This window comes from Pteropus medius, unplaced genomic scaffold, assembly GCF_902729225.1.
Source record: "Pteropus medius unplaced genomic scaffold, Ma_sr-lr_union100, whole genome shotgun sequence".
In the NCBI taxonomy this organism is placed as follows: domain Eukaryota; kingdom Metazoa; phylum Chordata; class Mammalia; order Chiroptera; family Pteropodidae; genus Pteropus; species Pteropus medius.
The window spans coordinates 2,762,485-2,779,465 of NW_024351546.1; the positions used below are offsets into that span (position 1 = coordinate 2,762,485).

Genomic DNA, 16,981 nt, shown 5'->3' on the forward strand with positions numbered 1-16,981 from the left:
TCTCCCTTCTGATGTCCCTAGGAGACTTTGGCTAGCAAAATGGCCCTGTGGAGCAATGTCAGGTTTCCAGTTCTGGGACTTGGGAAAGCTGCTCAGCATCTCAGTTTTCTCATTTTTATAGAGGTGGCGTTGGTCTGTATTTAAGACACCTTCAACTGCAATAACATGTGATTCTCTGTCAGATGCAACAAGATATTTTCCTGTTGCTGAATCCATAGAGATAGGTCACAATACTACACTGAGATACACACATCACTGCAGGTTTTGTCCCTCAGTTCTGGGACAGGGCCCTGTCCTGCTGGGCTCATCTCCTCGCTTTGCTCACGCATGTCCATGGCTCGAGGAGACAGCTGTGCTTCAGTCCTGCTTAATTTTAAAAATAAGTTTTTATTTTAAAAGAATCTTAGACTTACAGAAATGTAACTGCAATGCAAAAAAGTTTTCCCCCTGAAACATTTGAGGGGAAGTTGACAACACGATGTCTCATCACCCTGAATATGTTAGTGAGTGATTCCTACAAGCAGGTGCACTTTCCTTCCTGACCACAATGTCGCCATAGGATCCAGGGCGTGAACACAGACTTGGTCAGGTGTCAAGGGATAGCCCGTCTCCCCCAGCCTCAGCCAATAACAGAGCATCAGGATTGTGTGTTGGGGTAGGGATGGGGTTGGGGGAAGTAGGGGCTTCCTAGAGCAAGGAGCCTCTTCTCTTCCCAAGCGCCTCTGTCAAAAGGATACAGAATCATGGGTCACATTTGATCTTCCACCTGGCATAGTTCCTTAGTCTTTCCTTGACTTTTATGACTTGACACTTTTGAAGGGTCATAATATTACAGAATTTTCCTAAATTTGTATTTGTCTAATGTGTACACTGGCATGACATCCTGGTCAGTTTTCTCCCAGTGCAGAAATCTATCCATAGATCTGTCCTAGTCTGTGGCTGTTGTCTGCTTCTGTGAGAGCCCGCCAGCTGTCTAGGTCCCTCCTGACATCTGAAATAGTAACAATCAGATTCATTGAGAGCGAAGGAATAGAAATGTCCCTGTAGCAAGTATGTTTATGGTCTGGTTTATTATCTCAGGGACAAGATCAGAGGTGTGGATGAGGCAGGAGAGCAGAGGCCTATGGGCCTCGGTCTGGGTTCCTCAGGCGTTTGAACAGTGTTAGCCAGCATCTCTGTCTTTTCCAGCATCCACATTCTCTTCCATCAGGTTTCCCTAAAACATCCTTAAAAGTGCTTTACCAGATGTTAGAAAGAAAATTGTTCATTTCTTAAATGGTGAAATAACTTCAGTGATGCTTGATCCTGGTTCTGACCTATGGCTGAATGGGGAAAAGGCTTTTTCTTTGCATCATTTAAAAAAAATTTGCTATCTAGACCTCCTTTTCAGAGCTCTCAAGAGATTATGCTGCTAACAGGAGGTAACTCTGCTGTGTTCTGCTGAGTTTTGATGGTTCTTTGGGAATGAACTATCTCAAATATGATATAAGAATTGGACATCTGGGCATGTATGGATATTCTGAGACACGTGACACAGCTTTGAGAGTAGCCAACATTAGCCCACGGTGCTTTTGGACAACATTAATGCTCTAGAAAGAGGCAGCAGCCTTCAGGCTAGCTGGGGAACTGGAGGAGGCAGAGCAGATTGAAGTTATGGTGTTTGGTGAAGAGATGCTCTTCCTTTCTGCTCCCCTGCTGACGGATGGGCACCTGAGTGGTGCTAACGGGCATAATAGGCATTATCCTTCAAAACTGTATGTTTCTCTCTTTTGTGACGCTAAATTCTCCTGAGCCTCTGATTTTTTTTTTATTGTGGTAAAATATACATAACATAATGCTTACTATTTTAATCATTTTATTTGTTGTTATTTTGTTCTTTAGATTCCACATGTATGTAAAATCATGAGATATTTGATTTTCTCTATCCCACCCATTTCATTCAGTGCAATAACCTCTAGGTCTATAACACAATACCTTTTTCCATCTCCTTCCTTTTAGTCTATGTGTGTCTTTTAATCTGAAATGAATATCTTGTAGGGGTCTTGTTTTCTTATCCTTTCAGCCATTCTGTCTTTTGGTTGGAGCACTTAATTCTTTTCCATTTGAGGTAATTGTTGATAGGAACGTAGTTATTACCATTCTTTACTTCTGTTTCTGATACATGTTTTTTCTTTTTAAAGAAGTCCCTCCAACATTTCCTATAATACTGGCTTAGTGATGATAAATTCCTTTAGCTTATTTTTGTCTGGGATTCTCTTTTTCTGTCCTTTTACTCTAAATGATAGCTTTGCTGGATAAATTATTCTTGGTTGTATATCCTGGGTTTTCAACACATTGAATATTTTTTGCCAAGCTCTTCTGTCCTGCATAGTTTCTTTTGAGAAGTCAGCTGCCAGTCTTATGGGTACTCTCTTGTTGATAGCTTGCTGCTTTTAATATTTTCTCTTTGTATTTAACCTTTGGCATTTTAATTATGATGTGTCTTGGTGTGTGCTTCTTTGGGTTCATCTTTTTTGGGACTCTCAGAGCTTCCTTGGGTTGGATGTCTATTTCTTTCACTTGGTTAGAGAAATTTTCCAACATTATTTCTTCAAATAGCTCTCCAATGTCTTGTTTTCCTTCAGGTACCCCTATGACACGAATGGTTTTGCATTTAATTTTGTCCCATAAGCTCCCTAAATTATTACTATAGTCTTGGCTTCTTTTCCTCTGCAATTCTGATTGAGTGTCCTTGGCTACCCCATTCTCTATATCGGTCATTCAATCCTCCTCTTTATACACTTCGATTCCCTCTAATATACTCTTCATCTCAGATAATGTGTTCTTTATTTCTGACTGGTTCCCTTTTAGAATTTCCATGTCCATTTTATGTTTTTTTATATCTTTCTTAACGTTTTCATTGAATTCATCTATACTTCCCTCTAAATTCATTGAGCATCTTTATAACCAGTGTTTTGAACTCTATATCTGTTAGATTGCTTGACTCCATTCTTCCTGGACCTCTGTTCTGTTCTCTCATATAGTTTCTGCTTCTCTATCTTCCTATTTTGGCTGCTTTCTTGTCTGTTTCTATGTACTAAGCAAAGCTCTTAAGTCTCCTGGTCTTATTAGTGTGGCTTTGTGAAGTAGGTGTCCAGTGGCACAGTCCTCAGAAGTGTTCAGCTTCAGGCCAAGTTTAGGCCCACCCTCTGGGGCCACCTGTCAAGATTTAGCAAGCAATCCACAGATGCTGTGCTTATAGTTGCCTCAAGAAACCACACCAGAAACCAAGGCCAGCTGCCTCCAGTGTGAATCTTAGCACTACTCAGCAAGGAGCACCTGACTCTCCGAGGACACACCTGGATGTGGCTTGGGTGGGGGCCACGAGTTGGAGGAGGTAGAGTTACAGGGAATCCTCTGGGCAGAGCAACCTCTGTTATTCAGTTTGATGACATCTCAGGTATGGCTGTGCTGCGTCCACACATTGTGACTGGGGAGGGCTCAACAGAGGAACAATGGATACCACTGGCACATCTCTCCGAGAGAGATCCTCAATGTTATCTCTCACTCTGACAACTCAGTGTCCCTCTGTAAGTCACTGGTGCCCTGCAAGCAGCCAACCTGGTGCTAGTGCTCAGAGTGAGCAGGTCTGTCACAGCAACAGTCTGCTCGCAGACACGGCCCCTTTAAGAGGCGTCTGCAGCTGCCACTGCTGCTGTCACAGACTCTGCCCACTCAACTGCCCTGAGCAGCCTCACCTCCTCACCCCATCCTACACCCTCCAGTTGCAGGATGGTTTCATATTTCTTTCCCTAGTTAGAGGGGGCTTGTTCATCTAGGTCCCAGGTGACTTTCCTTGCTGTTTGCTCTAAGTTTCTGTCACAACTTTAATTTGGTCACAAGAGGAATGAACAAAGCCTCTATCATCTACACCATTTTTTTCTCAGTCTCATTTTAATCATTTTTAAGTGAACAGTTCTATGGCATTAAGTACATTCATATTATTGTGCAAATCTCATTATTATCCATCTCCAGAACTTTCTCACCTTCCCAAACTGGAACTCTGCACCCATTAAACAATAACATCTCAATCTCTCTACCCCAGTCCCTGACAACCATCATTTTGCTTTTTATTTCTTTTTTTTTTTAACTAACTACTTCGACCCCTGCCTTGGGAATTTATGTGTGTGTAGTTCTCTTTGCTTCATATGACCTGTTTTACTAATGGTAAAATCTTCCACATATATTTTCTTTTTGTCAAATAAAGATCACAATATTTTCTACACAGAATTTTTTGCTATATAACACAAAGTAAATGCTTAATTTAAAAATCTGCAAGTATTGATTATGGGCATGGTCTTTTTTAAAAAAATGCACAAAATATTTAACAAATTTTTTTCCCTATAATTTATGCATACACATGAGCTTGGAAAATAATTATTGATGTCAGTTCTGTTTTTTTTCCCCCACCCATCTCTCCACTCTTCCCCTTTTGGCAACCATCAGCTTGTTCTTGTATTTATGGGTCTGTTTTTGTTTTGCTTTGTTTACTCATTTATTTTGATTTTAGACTCCACATATAAGCAAAATCATATGTCTTTCTCTGTCTCTTATTTCACTTAGCATCCATGTCATTGCAAACGGCAAGACTTCGTTCTTTTTTTTAATTGCAAAATAATATTTCATAGTATATATGTACCACTTCTTTATCCATTCATCTATCAGTGGACACCTAGGTTGCTTCTATATCTTGGCTATTAGAAATAATGCTGCAAACATAAGAGTGCATGTATTTTTTTGAAATAGTGTTTTGGTTTTCTTTGGATAAATACCCAGAGGTGGTATTGCTGGGTTATATGGCAGCTCTATTTTTAATTTTTTGAGAAAACTCTATACTGTTTTCTAGAGCAGTTGCACCAATTTGCAATTCTACCAACAGTGTATGAGGGTTCTTTTTTCTCAACATCCTCACCAAGACTTATTATTTGTTGATTTGTTGATAATAGCAATTCTGACAGGTGTGCGGTAGTATTTCATTGTGGTTTTAATTTGCATTTCTCTGATGATTAATGATGTTGAACATCTTTTCATATGTCCGTTGGACATCTGTATGCCCTCTTTGGAGAAATATCTACTCAGGTTCTTTGCACATTTTTAATTGGATTCTTTCTTTCTGTCTTTTTTCTTTTTAGTTTTAAGTTGTACGAGTTCCTTATATATTTTGAATATTAACCCCTTATTGGATATATCATTTGATGATAACTTTTCCAAGTCAGTATATTGTCTTTTTATTTTGTTAAATATTTTGATGATTTCCTTTGCTATGCAAAGGATTTTAAGTTTCATGCAGTCCCATTTGTCTATTTTGCTTTTGCTGCCCATGCCTGAGGAGACATAAAAAGATATTGCTAAGACCAATGTCAGAGTTTACTGCCTATGTTTTCTTCTAGAAGTTTTATAGTTTCAGGTCTTATCTTTATGTTATTATTTCAATTTTGAGTTTATTTTTCTATGTGGTAAAAGAAAGTGGTCCACTTTTATTTTTTAAATATTTATCCAGTTTTTCCAATACACTTATTAAAGTGACTGCCTTAACCCCATTGTATATTCTTGCCTCCTTTGTTGTGTATTAATTTAAAGTGAGGATTTATATCACTTTATTTTATATCACTCTCTATTCTGTTTTATTAATCTATGTATCTGTTTTTATGCCAGTACCTATACTAATTATTGTGGCTTTGTATTGTAGTTTGAAATCTGGGAGTGTGATATCTCCCTCTTTACAGCACCATTCTACCTTCTCTCTGTATGGATTTGAGTATTCTAGATAATTCCGTGTTAGTGGAATCATACAGTATTTGTTCTTTTGTGACTGGTTTATTTCACTTAACATAATAGCCTCAAGGGTTACCCATGTGGCAGGATTTTCTTTCTTTTTAATGCTAAATAGTATTTTTTTTTTTTATGTACATACAATATTTTGTTTATCTACTTATCTATCAATGGACATGGATTGCTTCTGCCTTTTGGCTACTGTGATTAATGCTGCTGTGGACATAGGTGTGCACATATCTGTTTAGTCCCAGGGCAGTAACTACTAAGCTCTAGCAAAACTTCCAGGGAACCCAGCTTAGGCAGCCTTCTGCTCCATGAGCCTGTAATAGTGCCTTCCATGAGCTTCCAGTGGGTCTAATCACATAGCCCTGTCCCTTGGGGGCCTGATCTCTTTGCAGAGGAGGTGAAATGGCCATGCTGACCCTTCCATAGGAAGTGCTCAACCCTGGACCAGAGGCCAAAAACAATAAAGAACCCTTTAGGGTGGAGCCAGGTTGCAAAATTCAATTTTGTTTTATATGAAACTAAAATTTTCTTCTTTTTACACAAACTTCCTGAAAGTCGAGGATTACAGGAGAATTTCCCAAGAAGTAAAGTTTTTTGTTTGTTTGTTTGTTTGTTTTAGAAATATGTTCAGATTTTACTAATATACAGTTATGCAGATGATTGTGGGAAAACCAGTACACACATACTTGATCCTTTTTCTGGATTAGCAGCTATAGACACCTAGAAAGGAGTGGGTAGACTCTCTCACAAAGGTCTCAAATTCCTTATGAAAGAAAATGACATAAATAATGGAAACTGCTAATTAAGGGAAGAGAAAATATATAATCACTTAATGCCCATATATATCTTTACTATTTACAGGACCTTTCATATGTTTTTGATTCTCACAACCACCCTGTGAGGTAGGCAGGTTTCAGTTATTTATTCTGGTGAGATATTTTTCCATAAACACAGAAAAACACCAAGAAAAGTTTGCTTTTGGAGCCTCATTTTCATGTATTTAAAGAATATATAAAAGTTTTAAAAAGCTGTTTTTTTTTCTGACTAATTTTAGTTTCAGAAATCACATTAAATATTTCTTATTTTCATAGTCCTTACAAAGAAGGTAAAAAAGAATCCACCTTTGGATTCTTTTGGGATTCGCTCTGACTAAGCAACATTTTTATCTGAGAGAAATATTTCTTTGTTTTTCTCACATTCTTTGAGGAGCAAGTGAGTGTTGACTGTCCAGATGTAGGTGTTCTGAAAATCAATGCTGGGTCCTTGCCGTATACTGTGATTTAAGTTTGCAGAACTTAAAGTCTTTCTCTTCAGTGTCTTCAGGCCGAGCTTACTTGTAGGAGTGGTAGGATTGCTTTTCAATACTGATAGAAAGCTTCTACTTTTACCATGATGTTTAATTGTTCTGTTGCATGTTTATAAGTAATCAAAAATAAACTTTGGGAGTCTTTGTACTTTTTCACAATTTTTACTTCTTTAAAACTGAGTGTTTAATTTCTTCTTGATTAAGAAGTTTCTGTATTTTGCATGTCAGTGTGGGCTTTGGTTTGAGGTTCACTCAAGAATTATCTAGAACAAGCAATTGGAAATAGTAAGAATATGTTCCTTCAAAAGTGCTTTTAGAATAGGAGATATCGGGCCTGGCCCAGAAAACTATCTTATAGTTTCCAGCCTCAAGGTTGTACTTCTCTCTAATCACCACCACTGTCCCCATGCTGCTAAGACTCAGTGACAAAGGGTGAAGTAAAGTCACTTCTGTTTCAGGCTCAGGCCATCAAGGTCATATGTATCAATCAATTTTGATCAAGAACTGCAAGGCAAACAAAAGCTTGATTTGGGGGTTATTTTTAGGACTTACAATCCAGGAGACACAGATTTGGTAGAAATCTAATTATGTTTTGAGAGGAAAATAAAGGGACAGAGTTTATAAAAATAGAAAAAGCAAGGCTTCCAAAGTGATCACACAAGTTGCTTTGAAGGAGTTGTGATTGGTGCTGGCAGGCAAACTTACACTATACTATATATGATTAATTACTTATGTCTATTGTTAGGTGAAAATATTATTTTTTAATAGAGAATTCAGTGCTGCAGAGCCAGTCCCAGGAACTGTATCAGGATGTAGCCTTTTGGTTTAGCCCAGTTCAAAAGTTCAGTTTCATATGGAAGTGGTATGTATTAGCTCAGCTACTTGGAGACCTCTGGCTCCACTTCAGACTGCTCTCTTGACAATACCAACTATATTTTGTGGTTTTTGTTTTACATAAGAAATACTTCTTCTCTAGAGGGGCCATACCCAGGCAGAGGAGGCAGAGGGTGCCCAAGGAAGGCTCTGTCTATCTGTAGATACCCACCAAAAACACTAAACGGGACCACTGCTTTAAAAGAATATCTTCACCAGGACCACATATGACTCAGAAGACAGCAGCTGAACTCAGTATATGCCTACTTGCTCCTTGGTGCTTAAATTCCTCCATTGGGGGATCCAGCCCAGTCTCCATTCTGAGGACTCAAACTACAGGCACTACTCACTAACTTTGGAAGAGACATGTGGTGAAGGACACTCATCTGTTGTGGAACTGTCTCATCCCCATCCTGCCTTACTTGGAGAAGACCTAGCGAGGAAAGAGGAGAGAGTGGGAGAACACTGGAGGTATAAATGGAAGAGTGAGAGGTAGTGAAATTCAATACCACTGGAGAAAAGGCATTTTCTTTGTCACAATTTGGGGACAAAAGCTGATGTTCAGCACCTGCCAAAGAAGAAGAGCTGTGGTAAATATCCCAGGATTTCAAATGAGATCATGAAGGGCCGCAGCCTACGAATACCAGTCAACTGAAAATAGACCACTTTCAGAAAGCCTGCTTTGAATCTTCAAAGAAATGAAACAAAATAATTAACAAACTAGAATTCTGTAGCCAGAAAAAAAAAATCAAAATGGAAGAGAAAATTAAAATATTTTCAATCAAAGAAGAGATAAATCTCAAAAGTTTGAAATGGTTCAGAGTATATTCTCTGTTCACAGTAGACAAATGAAATAAAAACTGAACTTGAAAACCTCCAGTATTCTGTACATTTAATAATATATTTTTAAATAATCCAAGGGTAAAAGAAGAAATCATATAAGAAATAAGACAATACTTTGAATTAAAAGATAATGAACATATGATGTAGCAAAACTTCTGAGATGCAGCCAAAGCAGGGCTTAAAGGAAAATTTATAGTATTAAAAATCCATCTATTAACAATGGTTGGAGGACACCAAGAGGAGGGAGGAGGGAGATTTGGTTTAATCCCTAGGACAGGAGCACCAATACACCAATGGAAATAGAAGACAGTTTAATGAGGAGACAGTTTTTGAATAAATAAAACAAAAATAAAAAAAAAACCCTAAGAGATGTAGCAACAAGATCCAACCAAAAATAAATCCTTAAGAGATTTCTAGGGGGAAGGGAATTGATACCAGTGTAGCAAAGTAATGTTGAAGGAATGATGCCCAGAAGAAAGTTAAATATGTTGCTAATTCCAAATGAATAGTGAATGTATAAAACAGCAATTATATTTTCTTATGGGCTTTCAAATATGTAGAATTTAAACATATGACAACAATAACACACAAGGCAGAGACAGATATGAGTAACAGTGTTCTAAGGTCATCCCACTATCTTCAAAATAGTAAAAATATTAATTTAGAGTAGACACAATTAAGTCGATTATATTCATTATAATTGTTAAAATTGTTGCTAAAAGAAGAGTAAAAGGAGGGATAAATAAAGTCATTGAAGGGAAGAAATGAAATAATAAAAAGATCTTGAATAATCCAAAAGAATGCAAGAAAGGAAAAAAGAAAAAACAGAGACAAATGAGATGAATTGAAAACAAATAGTATTTGAAAACTAATATATCAGTAATGATAATATTATTTATCAGTAATCAGTAATGTTATTGTAAATAGAATAAATCCTCCAAATAAAAGACTGTTAGACTGATATACAACACTGTTTGCTGCTTACAATAGCATCTTAATTATTAAGATAACATTTGCATGTAAAAAGATGAATAAAGATACATGATGAAGACACTATGGAAAACAATGATGATGATGTAGCTAGCTACTCTGACATCAGAAAAAGTTGACTTCAAAGCAAGAAGTGTTACTTGAGATAAAAAGGTATCATAATGATAACATGGTTGACTCCCCCAAAACTGTAAGTTCTATTTGAATAAACACTTAATGACAGAGTCTCAAAATATATAAAGCAAGAATTGTGAGGGAAAAATAGACAAATTCATAATTATAGTGAGAGATTTTTAACCCATCCTCAGTAACTGACAGAAAAGGAGACCCAAGCAAGCAAAACAAAACTCAATAAAACATAACAAAGTAAAAAGAGTAAATATATACAAAGTTTGAACAAAACAGTGTATTAAGTTATATAGATGTCTAATTCTTCACCTAAAAAAAGCAGAATGCACATTCTTTTCAAGAACATATAGAATATTGGTCATATTCTGGGCAATAAAACAAATCTCAACATGTTTTATCATGTTTATAAATAATAGAAAGGATCTTCTCTGACTATAGCAGACTTGAGCTGGAAGTTAATAAGAGAAAAGAAATTAGAAAATCAAAGTAAATAATAGAGCTCTAATAGCCCACCAGTTAAGAAAGTAGTCACAGTAGAAATAACAACATGCTTTGAAGTGAGATAAAATGAATCATAAACATATCAGACTGGGAGGATGAAGCCTGAGGAGAGTCAGGGTGGTGGTGAAGATAGCTCCTCATAGACACTTCTGCCCCCACCATTGCTGGCTACACACTCTGTACTCCCCTGAACCCAGCTGGTGGTATGGACTCCAGCCAAGGTCGCAGGCAGGCTAGGCCAATGCCTCCTCTCCCCAGGCTTACCAGAGTTCCAAGGAATTTGTGTGACTGACAGACCTTGCCTGCACTGACTTGAGAACAAGAAGGTGGACTCAAAGCCGTTCATGAGTGGGGCTGCAGCAGCTGGAGGGATCCTATCAGCATGCAGCTCAGGAGAGAAGTCCTGGAGATGTGCAGGCAACAGAGCATGTTGTATGCATGTCTCTGCATGCAGAGTTTTGTGACAAGAAGGTGAAAAATGTGACACTCTGATCTGCTTTCTATTCAGTGATAGCAGGAGGGACAAGGCAGGGAATGAAAAGGAGGAACTGAACAGTGGTGCCAGTTAAAGTCAGGGCCTCCTGAGTAGGGCTGTGTCGGCAGCTGCCACCCCCTCACCTCCCACACATTGCTAGCTCTCTGTGCTGACACTGGGCAATATGTTCCTGAAGGTATCTTTACTTCTGGGGTTTATTGTACTCGGCACTCATGTCTGGACCATTCAAAAAGAATTTGCAGACATTAGTAAGAACCAAGATTACTTTGTCGTATCTGTGGAGTTTGCCATGGCTGTGTTCAATGACAACAACATGGAAGAGAATGCATACAGATTGCTGGAGGTGAGAAGAGCCCAGCAAAAGGTGAGTCATTCTTTCCATGCTGAGCTGCTGGTCACCCATGAACAGCCCTGAACCAAGCGCAAAATTCGCAGGACCCAGATATGCAGGGTCCTACCTCTGACCTCAATCCGGAAGAGATAAACGGGAGAGGGGACCTCACCTGCACAGGGACACTGGCTTCCCTCATTCTTTCCTGTTTCCTTACATCTGCCTCTTCCTTGGGTTGCATCCCAGCCCTGCATCCAGGGAGGCCTATCAGGCCTGGGCTGGGGCAAGTGGAGGCAGTACTGGGTCCAAGGCTTATGTGAGAAGTAGGTGGAAAATGTGACCCCTGCTCTGACTTCTGTTTGATGATGACAGGAAGAATAAAGCAGAGAATATAGAGGAGAAACTGGACTAGGCACCGGTCAGTAGCTCAGGGATTATGTGGGGCAGGGCTGTGTGGGATGCGGAGCTATGGAGGTAGTCCTACAGCAGCTGCCATCCCCCACCTATGTGCTGCTGGCCTCCAGGACTGACACCAGACAACATGTTCCTAAAGGCGCCTCTGCTTCTGGGGCTCATTGCTCTGGGGCCTCATGTCAGCAGTCCCAACTTTGTGGACATTAGTAAGAGCACAACTTCCTTTGCCATGTGTGTGGAGTTTGCCGTGTTTCAGTTCAACCAAGACCATCTGGATGAGTATGCTTACAAGCTGCTGTGGGTGGGGAGAAGCCAGCGCAAGGTGAGTAACGAACTTTTCTCACTGAGGCTCCATGTTGGCCTTGAAACCAGGCCTGGGAGGGGTGAATCCTTGGTCTGCATAAAAGAGCAAAGAATGTTTTTTTTGTTTGTTTTTTAGTAAACATTTTTTATAATGCAAGGTATCATTACAAGTGCTTCAAGTTTCTTTTGTTTTCTTAATGAGTGAAATTCCTAAAAAACAGGGTAGAGAAAGAAAGAAGATAACAGAAAGGAAAGCATTAGTGTCAAAGATTCAGCTACTGTGTGAGGGAGAGAAAAGCCACATCCCATGTAAGATGGCTGAGAGAAGGGATAATAGCAGAGATTGACAGACAATGAAGAAGACAAAGAGTAGGGTGGCTGGAAACAGAACCCCAAGAAGAAAAGGCATCACAGAGGAGGTGACTGCAGGCCTTGGCTGGGCTCTAGGGAAGCCTCACGGTGCTGATCAGCAGAGAGGATGCTCATCTGTGTCCTGCTTGAAACCAGTAGGCCTTATTTGCCCACAAAGACATTGTGGTTCCATGCCTGGGTTGGAGGTGGCAGAGAAGACAGAGGCGTGTTCTCATGGGACTGTTATGCTTCTGATGAGAGACAAACAGGCCTCAGGTTTATGAGTGAAATAGTGGAAGGCTGGGACAAGAATTGTCAGTGCAGGGACTCAGGGCCATAGGGAGGCAAGGTATGTTGGGGGGGATCAGAAAGGGCCTCTCCACGACAGGTACTCCTGGAAGAACTCAGTCACATGGTGGAGATTTGGGGACAAGAAGAGAAAGCAGACACGGAAAGATTTCTGAACCAGGACAAGCCATGAGTGTCCAGAGGGATGGCCTAAAAGTCCTTGGACCTATGTCACAGAAAAAGTGTACAGGGGAAGTGGGCCTGGAGCATCTACAGGGCCACAGATGAGGAGTTAGGATGTTATTCTTAGAGTAATAGGGATCAATGGGAGGAAGTCACTCAGATGCTTTAGCAGCATCTCTCTGGATGCTGTGAGCATGGTGGGCTCCATGGCCCAAAAGCAAGCTGAGACCATGAGGCAGGGATGGTCCCCTGGTCACCAGAAGGTTGAAATGCTGGCTTCTGAGTCTGCTTAAAGGTGGATGTGAGGTGCACTGAAGTGGGGTGTGGGGGAAAGCTGGCATCAAGGATAGACCCTAAGTGTTTGCCCTTGAGCACATGGGTGGGTAGTGACTCTATCACTGGAAAGACAATGGAGTAAAGTGGGAGGAAACATAAGAAATCTGAGCAAAACACATATTTAGTGTTTCTGAACTAGCCTATGGAAAGTCAAGGAAGCAGTGGGTTATAGGGCTTTAAAGATAGAAGAGGACGAGCCTGATATAAATGTACGTGTCGTTAACATCTGTTTAGGCAAACCTTATCACTGATGTTAATTCTTGTCAATTCCTGTTTCCTTTGAATTGAATAAAGACTGTTGCCATTCTGTCCGTGCCCAGTTTCTGGTCTCCCATGAATAGTCCTGAGCCAGGTGCCATGTTCGCAGGACCCAGATACACAGGATCCCACCTATGACCTCACTCCAGAAGAGATGGATGGGAGAGTGGACCTTATCTGCACAGGGGCACTGGCTTCCCTCAGTCTTTCCCATTTCCTGACATCTTCCTCTTCCTTAGGTTGCACCTCTGTACCCAGGGAGGCTGCACAGGCCCCTGTCCTAGGCCCTGAGCTTCACTGTAGCTCAGGGTTGAGTGCCTGTGCAGTGGGTCTGGTCGTGCGTGGGTCTGGTCGTGCATGAATGTCTGTGTCTGGGTGTTCTATTGGCGCAAGTCCAGGCACGAGTGGCTGTCAAGTGTCAGCTGCAGGAATTCTTGAGCCCCAAACAAATCAGGTTTCTAGACAATTCTAGGTCAGTCTAGTGAGAGGTGAATTCCTCCCTGCGTTGATTTCTGACTAGATTTTTCTCTGTGTTTGAGTTTCTCCAAATTTTCATGGACCTCTGTTTAAGGAAATGAAATCATAACTTTTAATTACTTCTTGTAGAAACCTAATAAACACAGTCAGCACCCACTTCATAAATATCACCTCAATGAATGTCTGTAAGATGAGCCCTTTTGTGCAGCCAGCTCCTATATGAAGAGACAGAGTGTTCCCAGCCCTCAGGACCCCATAAGGGATAGGGCAGCTCCTATGTCTAATCAGAGGACAAATGTGCCCATTATCCTTCTCTCAACCAAAGCAATCATTCTGTGTGATCTGGTGTCTGGCTGCCACTCAGGTGTAGGACTGAGAAACTGGTCATGTGTCAGGTGTGCTTGCAGCATGTGCAAACTCATTGCTGTAAGATTCTCCTCCTGTGAATGTGCCCCCCTTATGTTCATGGCACTGTTGATGTGACAACTTGGTATGAATCCCTTCAGGAAGAGTGCAGCAGGAGAGATTCTAGTGCATGTTTTAGGTGTGTTTACAGGCATCTTTCTATTGATTATACCATCACAGGGAAATTGCACATGATGTGTATATCCTATTTACATGCATATTCTAGTCTTCCCCCCACCCTTTTTCAATTTGATTCTCTGCCTTTTTTCTTTTCATTTATGAAAAGCAAACATTTAGTGGCTGTTTCATAATTTCTTCTTGACAGAGGTGGACAATGATATTTTTAATGGACTTGGAGATGGGACGCACAACTTGTAAAAAATATGATGAAGATATTGAAAACTGCCCCTTGCAAGAAGGCTCAGGCAAGAAAAAGGTTTGAGAATAGTCATCCTAAAAGAATCATGAATCTTCTGAGAATGAAAAATATATTGAGGAAAGTGTATTGGAAAAACCTGCTATGTTCATTCCTGCATGTGTTTCCTTTACTCCTCACACAGAACACTTTAATTCTGACTCATCTGGTTACCAAATTGGGGGAGCGTTCCCACAACAACAAAGAATTCTCTGAGGCATCAGCTGGGTGTCCTACAATTTATGTTAACAGGTTAAGGGCTCGGTCCCGCATGACTGCCCTCACTCACTTCAGATGCCAATTACAAGTAGTAGGTCCCCAGGCTACCCACAATTTCTCTCTGATTTGGCTACATACCAGAGGTTTCCATTCCTTAGGTTTGATTAATTTTCTGGAGCAGTTCACAGAACTAATGGAAACACATTTGCCAATTTATTAAAAGTTATGATGAAGGATACAGATGAGTAGCTAGATGAGGAGATACATAGGGCAAGGTCTGGGAAGGTCCTGACTGCAGGAGCTTCTGTCCCTGTGGAACTGGGGTGCATCAGCTTCTCAATATATGGTTGTGTTCACAACCTGGAAGCTCTCTGAATATTCTATTTTTGAGATTTTATGGAGGCTTCAATACGTAGGCATGATCGATCATTAACTTCATTTCCAGACCCTCTCCCCTCTCTGGAGGATAGAGGATTAGTAAGGCTGAAAATTCCAAGCTTCTAATCATGGCTTGGTCTTTTCAGTGACCAACTCTCATTCACGAGTCATCCAGGAGCCCAACCAGAGTCACCTCAGTAGAACGAAAGATCCTCCTAATGTTCTTATCACTTAGGAAGTCATAAGGGATTCGAGAGCTCTGTGACAAGAATCAGGGGTGGAGACCAATATATATATTTCCTATTATCTCACAAAAGGACTGTAGGAGGAGGCATAAAAAAGTCATCAGAGACACTGCTGGGGCAGAACGAGCATCACGACTTCCACTCCCACCAAGTCCCAGGGTTCCCCTTTGGAGGGATATGATGGTTATTCTAGACAGACAGAGATGCTCCCAGAAGAGCAGTGAGCTGAGCCCTGTATTCCCAGCCAGGCTTGTTGATCAGAGATACCCTAACCATACTCATCTGACCTTCCTCCCTAAATGGAGCCCTGCCCTTGGGTCCCAGGCTGAAATCTCGGGGTTTAGGCAGATACTATTCTCTCTGTGGCCTTCACTCTTCCTTTGCTCCCATTCTTCCAGATCCTAGACTATTTATTTAGTCTGATCACCCACCTCTCCTTCTAATCTCCTGGGTTGCAAGGACATGTCCCATGAGTTCAAGTTCTTATTCATTATCCAAGAACTAACATCTGGTCCATGGGGTTTGGACCTTGGGAATGGGCCTCCATTAGGATGATGCCATCAGTGGGGCTGATCTCCCCCTTATACCCCAGCTTTGGGGGCATGCTCCCCTTGGGGTGGGTTTGTAGCTTCTGCTGAGTGGGTGGATGCTCACCTGGATTATCTCCTAGGCAGTGTGCTGGCTCCCTAGAACTCATAGTGTGGGGGCCCTTCATGCAGCATCTTGTGCACTGGTAACCCCTCAGGGGCAGATGATGGCCCTACCGGGCTTCCTCTCAGGAGTCTCTGGGCTCAGGCGGGTAGAGTCAGGTGGGTAACCCTTGCCTATCAACCTAGTGGAGCCTTGAGCTTCGAGAGTCCTGCCCAGGCCCTCGTTTTTGCATTCTTTCCTTTTGTAGTTGCAATGAATCTTGAGCCCCTATTAAGTTCTTCATGCTAAGTTCCCTCATGTGTTACATTGTTTTGATTTTATGTCTTGCAATTATATTTTTCAGATGGACTGCACTTTTGTTGTGGATGCCCGACCATGGTTTTCTCAGTTTACCCTCCTGAACAGCACCTGTGTGCAGAAGTAGGCAGGGAGGGAGCTCCTGGATTCTCACAGCAGAAGATCCTTTTTATCTAGAGAGTGACAGTCAGTCTGTAGTTAGGTCTGTGGAGCATCAGGAGAATTAAAGGCATCTCAGAGCACTTTCTGGGTCCCTGTTGGTTTTGTACTCTCTTGTCGTTTACTTTCCATGGAAGTCTCTGCCATTGACCCGTGGTAAAGAATTTATCACCTCTAGCTCCAATTTTATGTCAGAAAGACCTGATGTCCTGCTTTTTATTTTTCGCTATGTCAGTTGTTTCTTGCCTGGATCCATGTGAAAACCCCACTGGTTTTATTTCACAAATCTCCTACAGACCAAGTCATATACAGA

General features: G+C 40.9%; 1 protein-coding gene and 1 pseudogene across 1 annotated transcript; one reads left to right on the forward strand and one right to left on the reverse strand.

Annotated features, from left to right (window-relative positions):
- Positions 1 to 6,914: 6,914 nt before the first annotated feature.
- Positions 6,915 to 7,534, reverse strand: LOC120587014 (UPF0711 protein C18orf21 homolog; annotated as a pseudogene).
- Positions 7,535 to 11,830: 4,296 nt separating this feature from the next.
- On the forward strand, positions 11,831 to 16,636 carry LOC120587015 (probable cystatin-15). The gene is made up of 3 exons (XM_039843635.1): positions 11,831 to 12,025; positions 14,630 to 14,740; positions 16,556 to 16,636. Exons 1-3 carry the CDS (start codon positions 11,831 to 11,833, stop codon positions 16,634 to 16,636), a joined length of 387 nt encoding a protein of 128 aa, XP_039699569.1.
- The last annotated feature ends 345 nt before the right edge of the window (positions 16,637 to 16,981 follow it).

Coding starts and splice junctions, on each gene's coding strand:
- LOC120587015 (XM_039843635.1), top strand. CDS start 11,831: ATGTTCCTAAAGGCGCCTCTGCTTCTGGGGCTCATTGCTCTGGGGCCT. Junction 12,026..14,629: donor TGGGGAGAAGCCAGCGCAAG/GTGAGTAACGAA, acceptor TCTTCTTGACAG/AGGTGGACAATGATATTTTT. Junction 14,741..16,555: donor AAGGCTCAGGCAAGAAAAAG/GTTTGAGAATAG, acceptor TATATTTTTCAG/ATGGACTGCACTTTTGTTGT.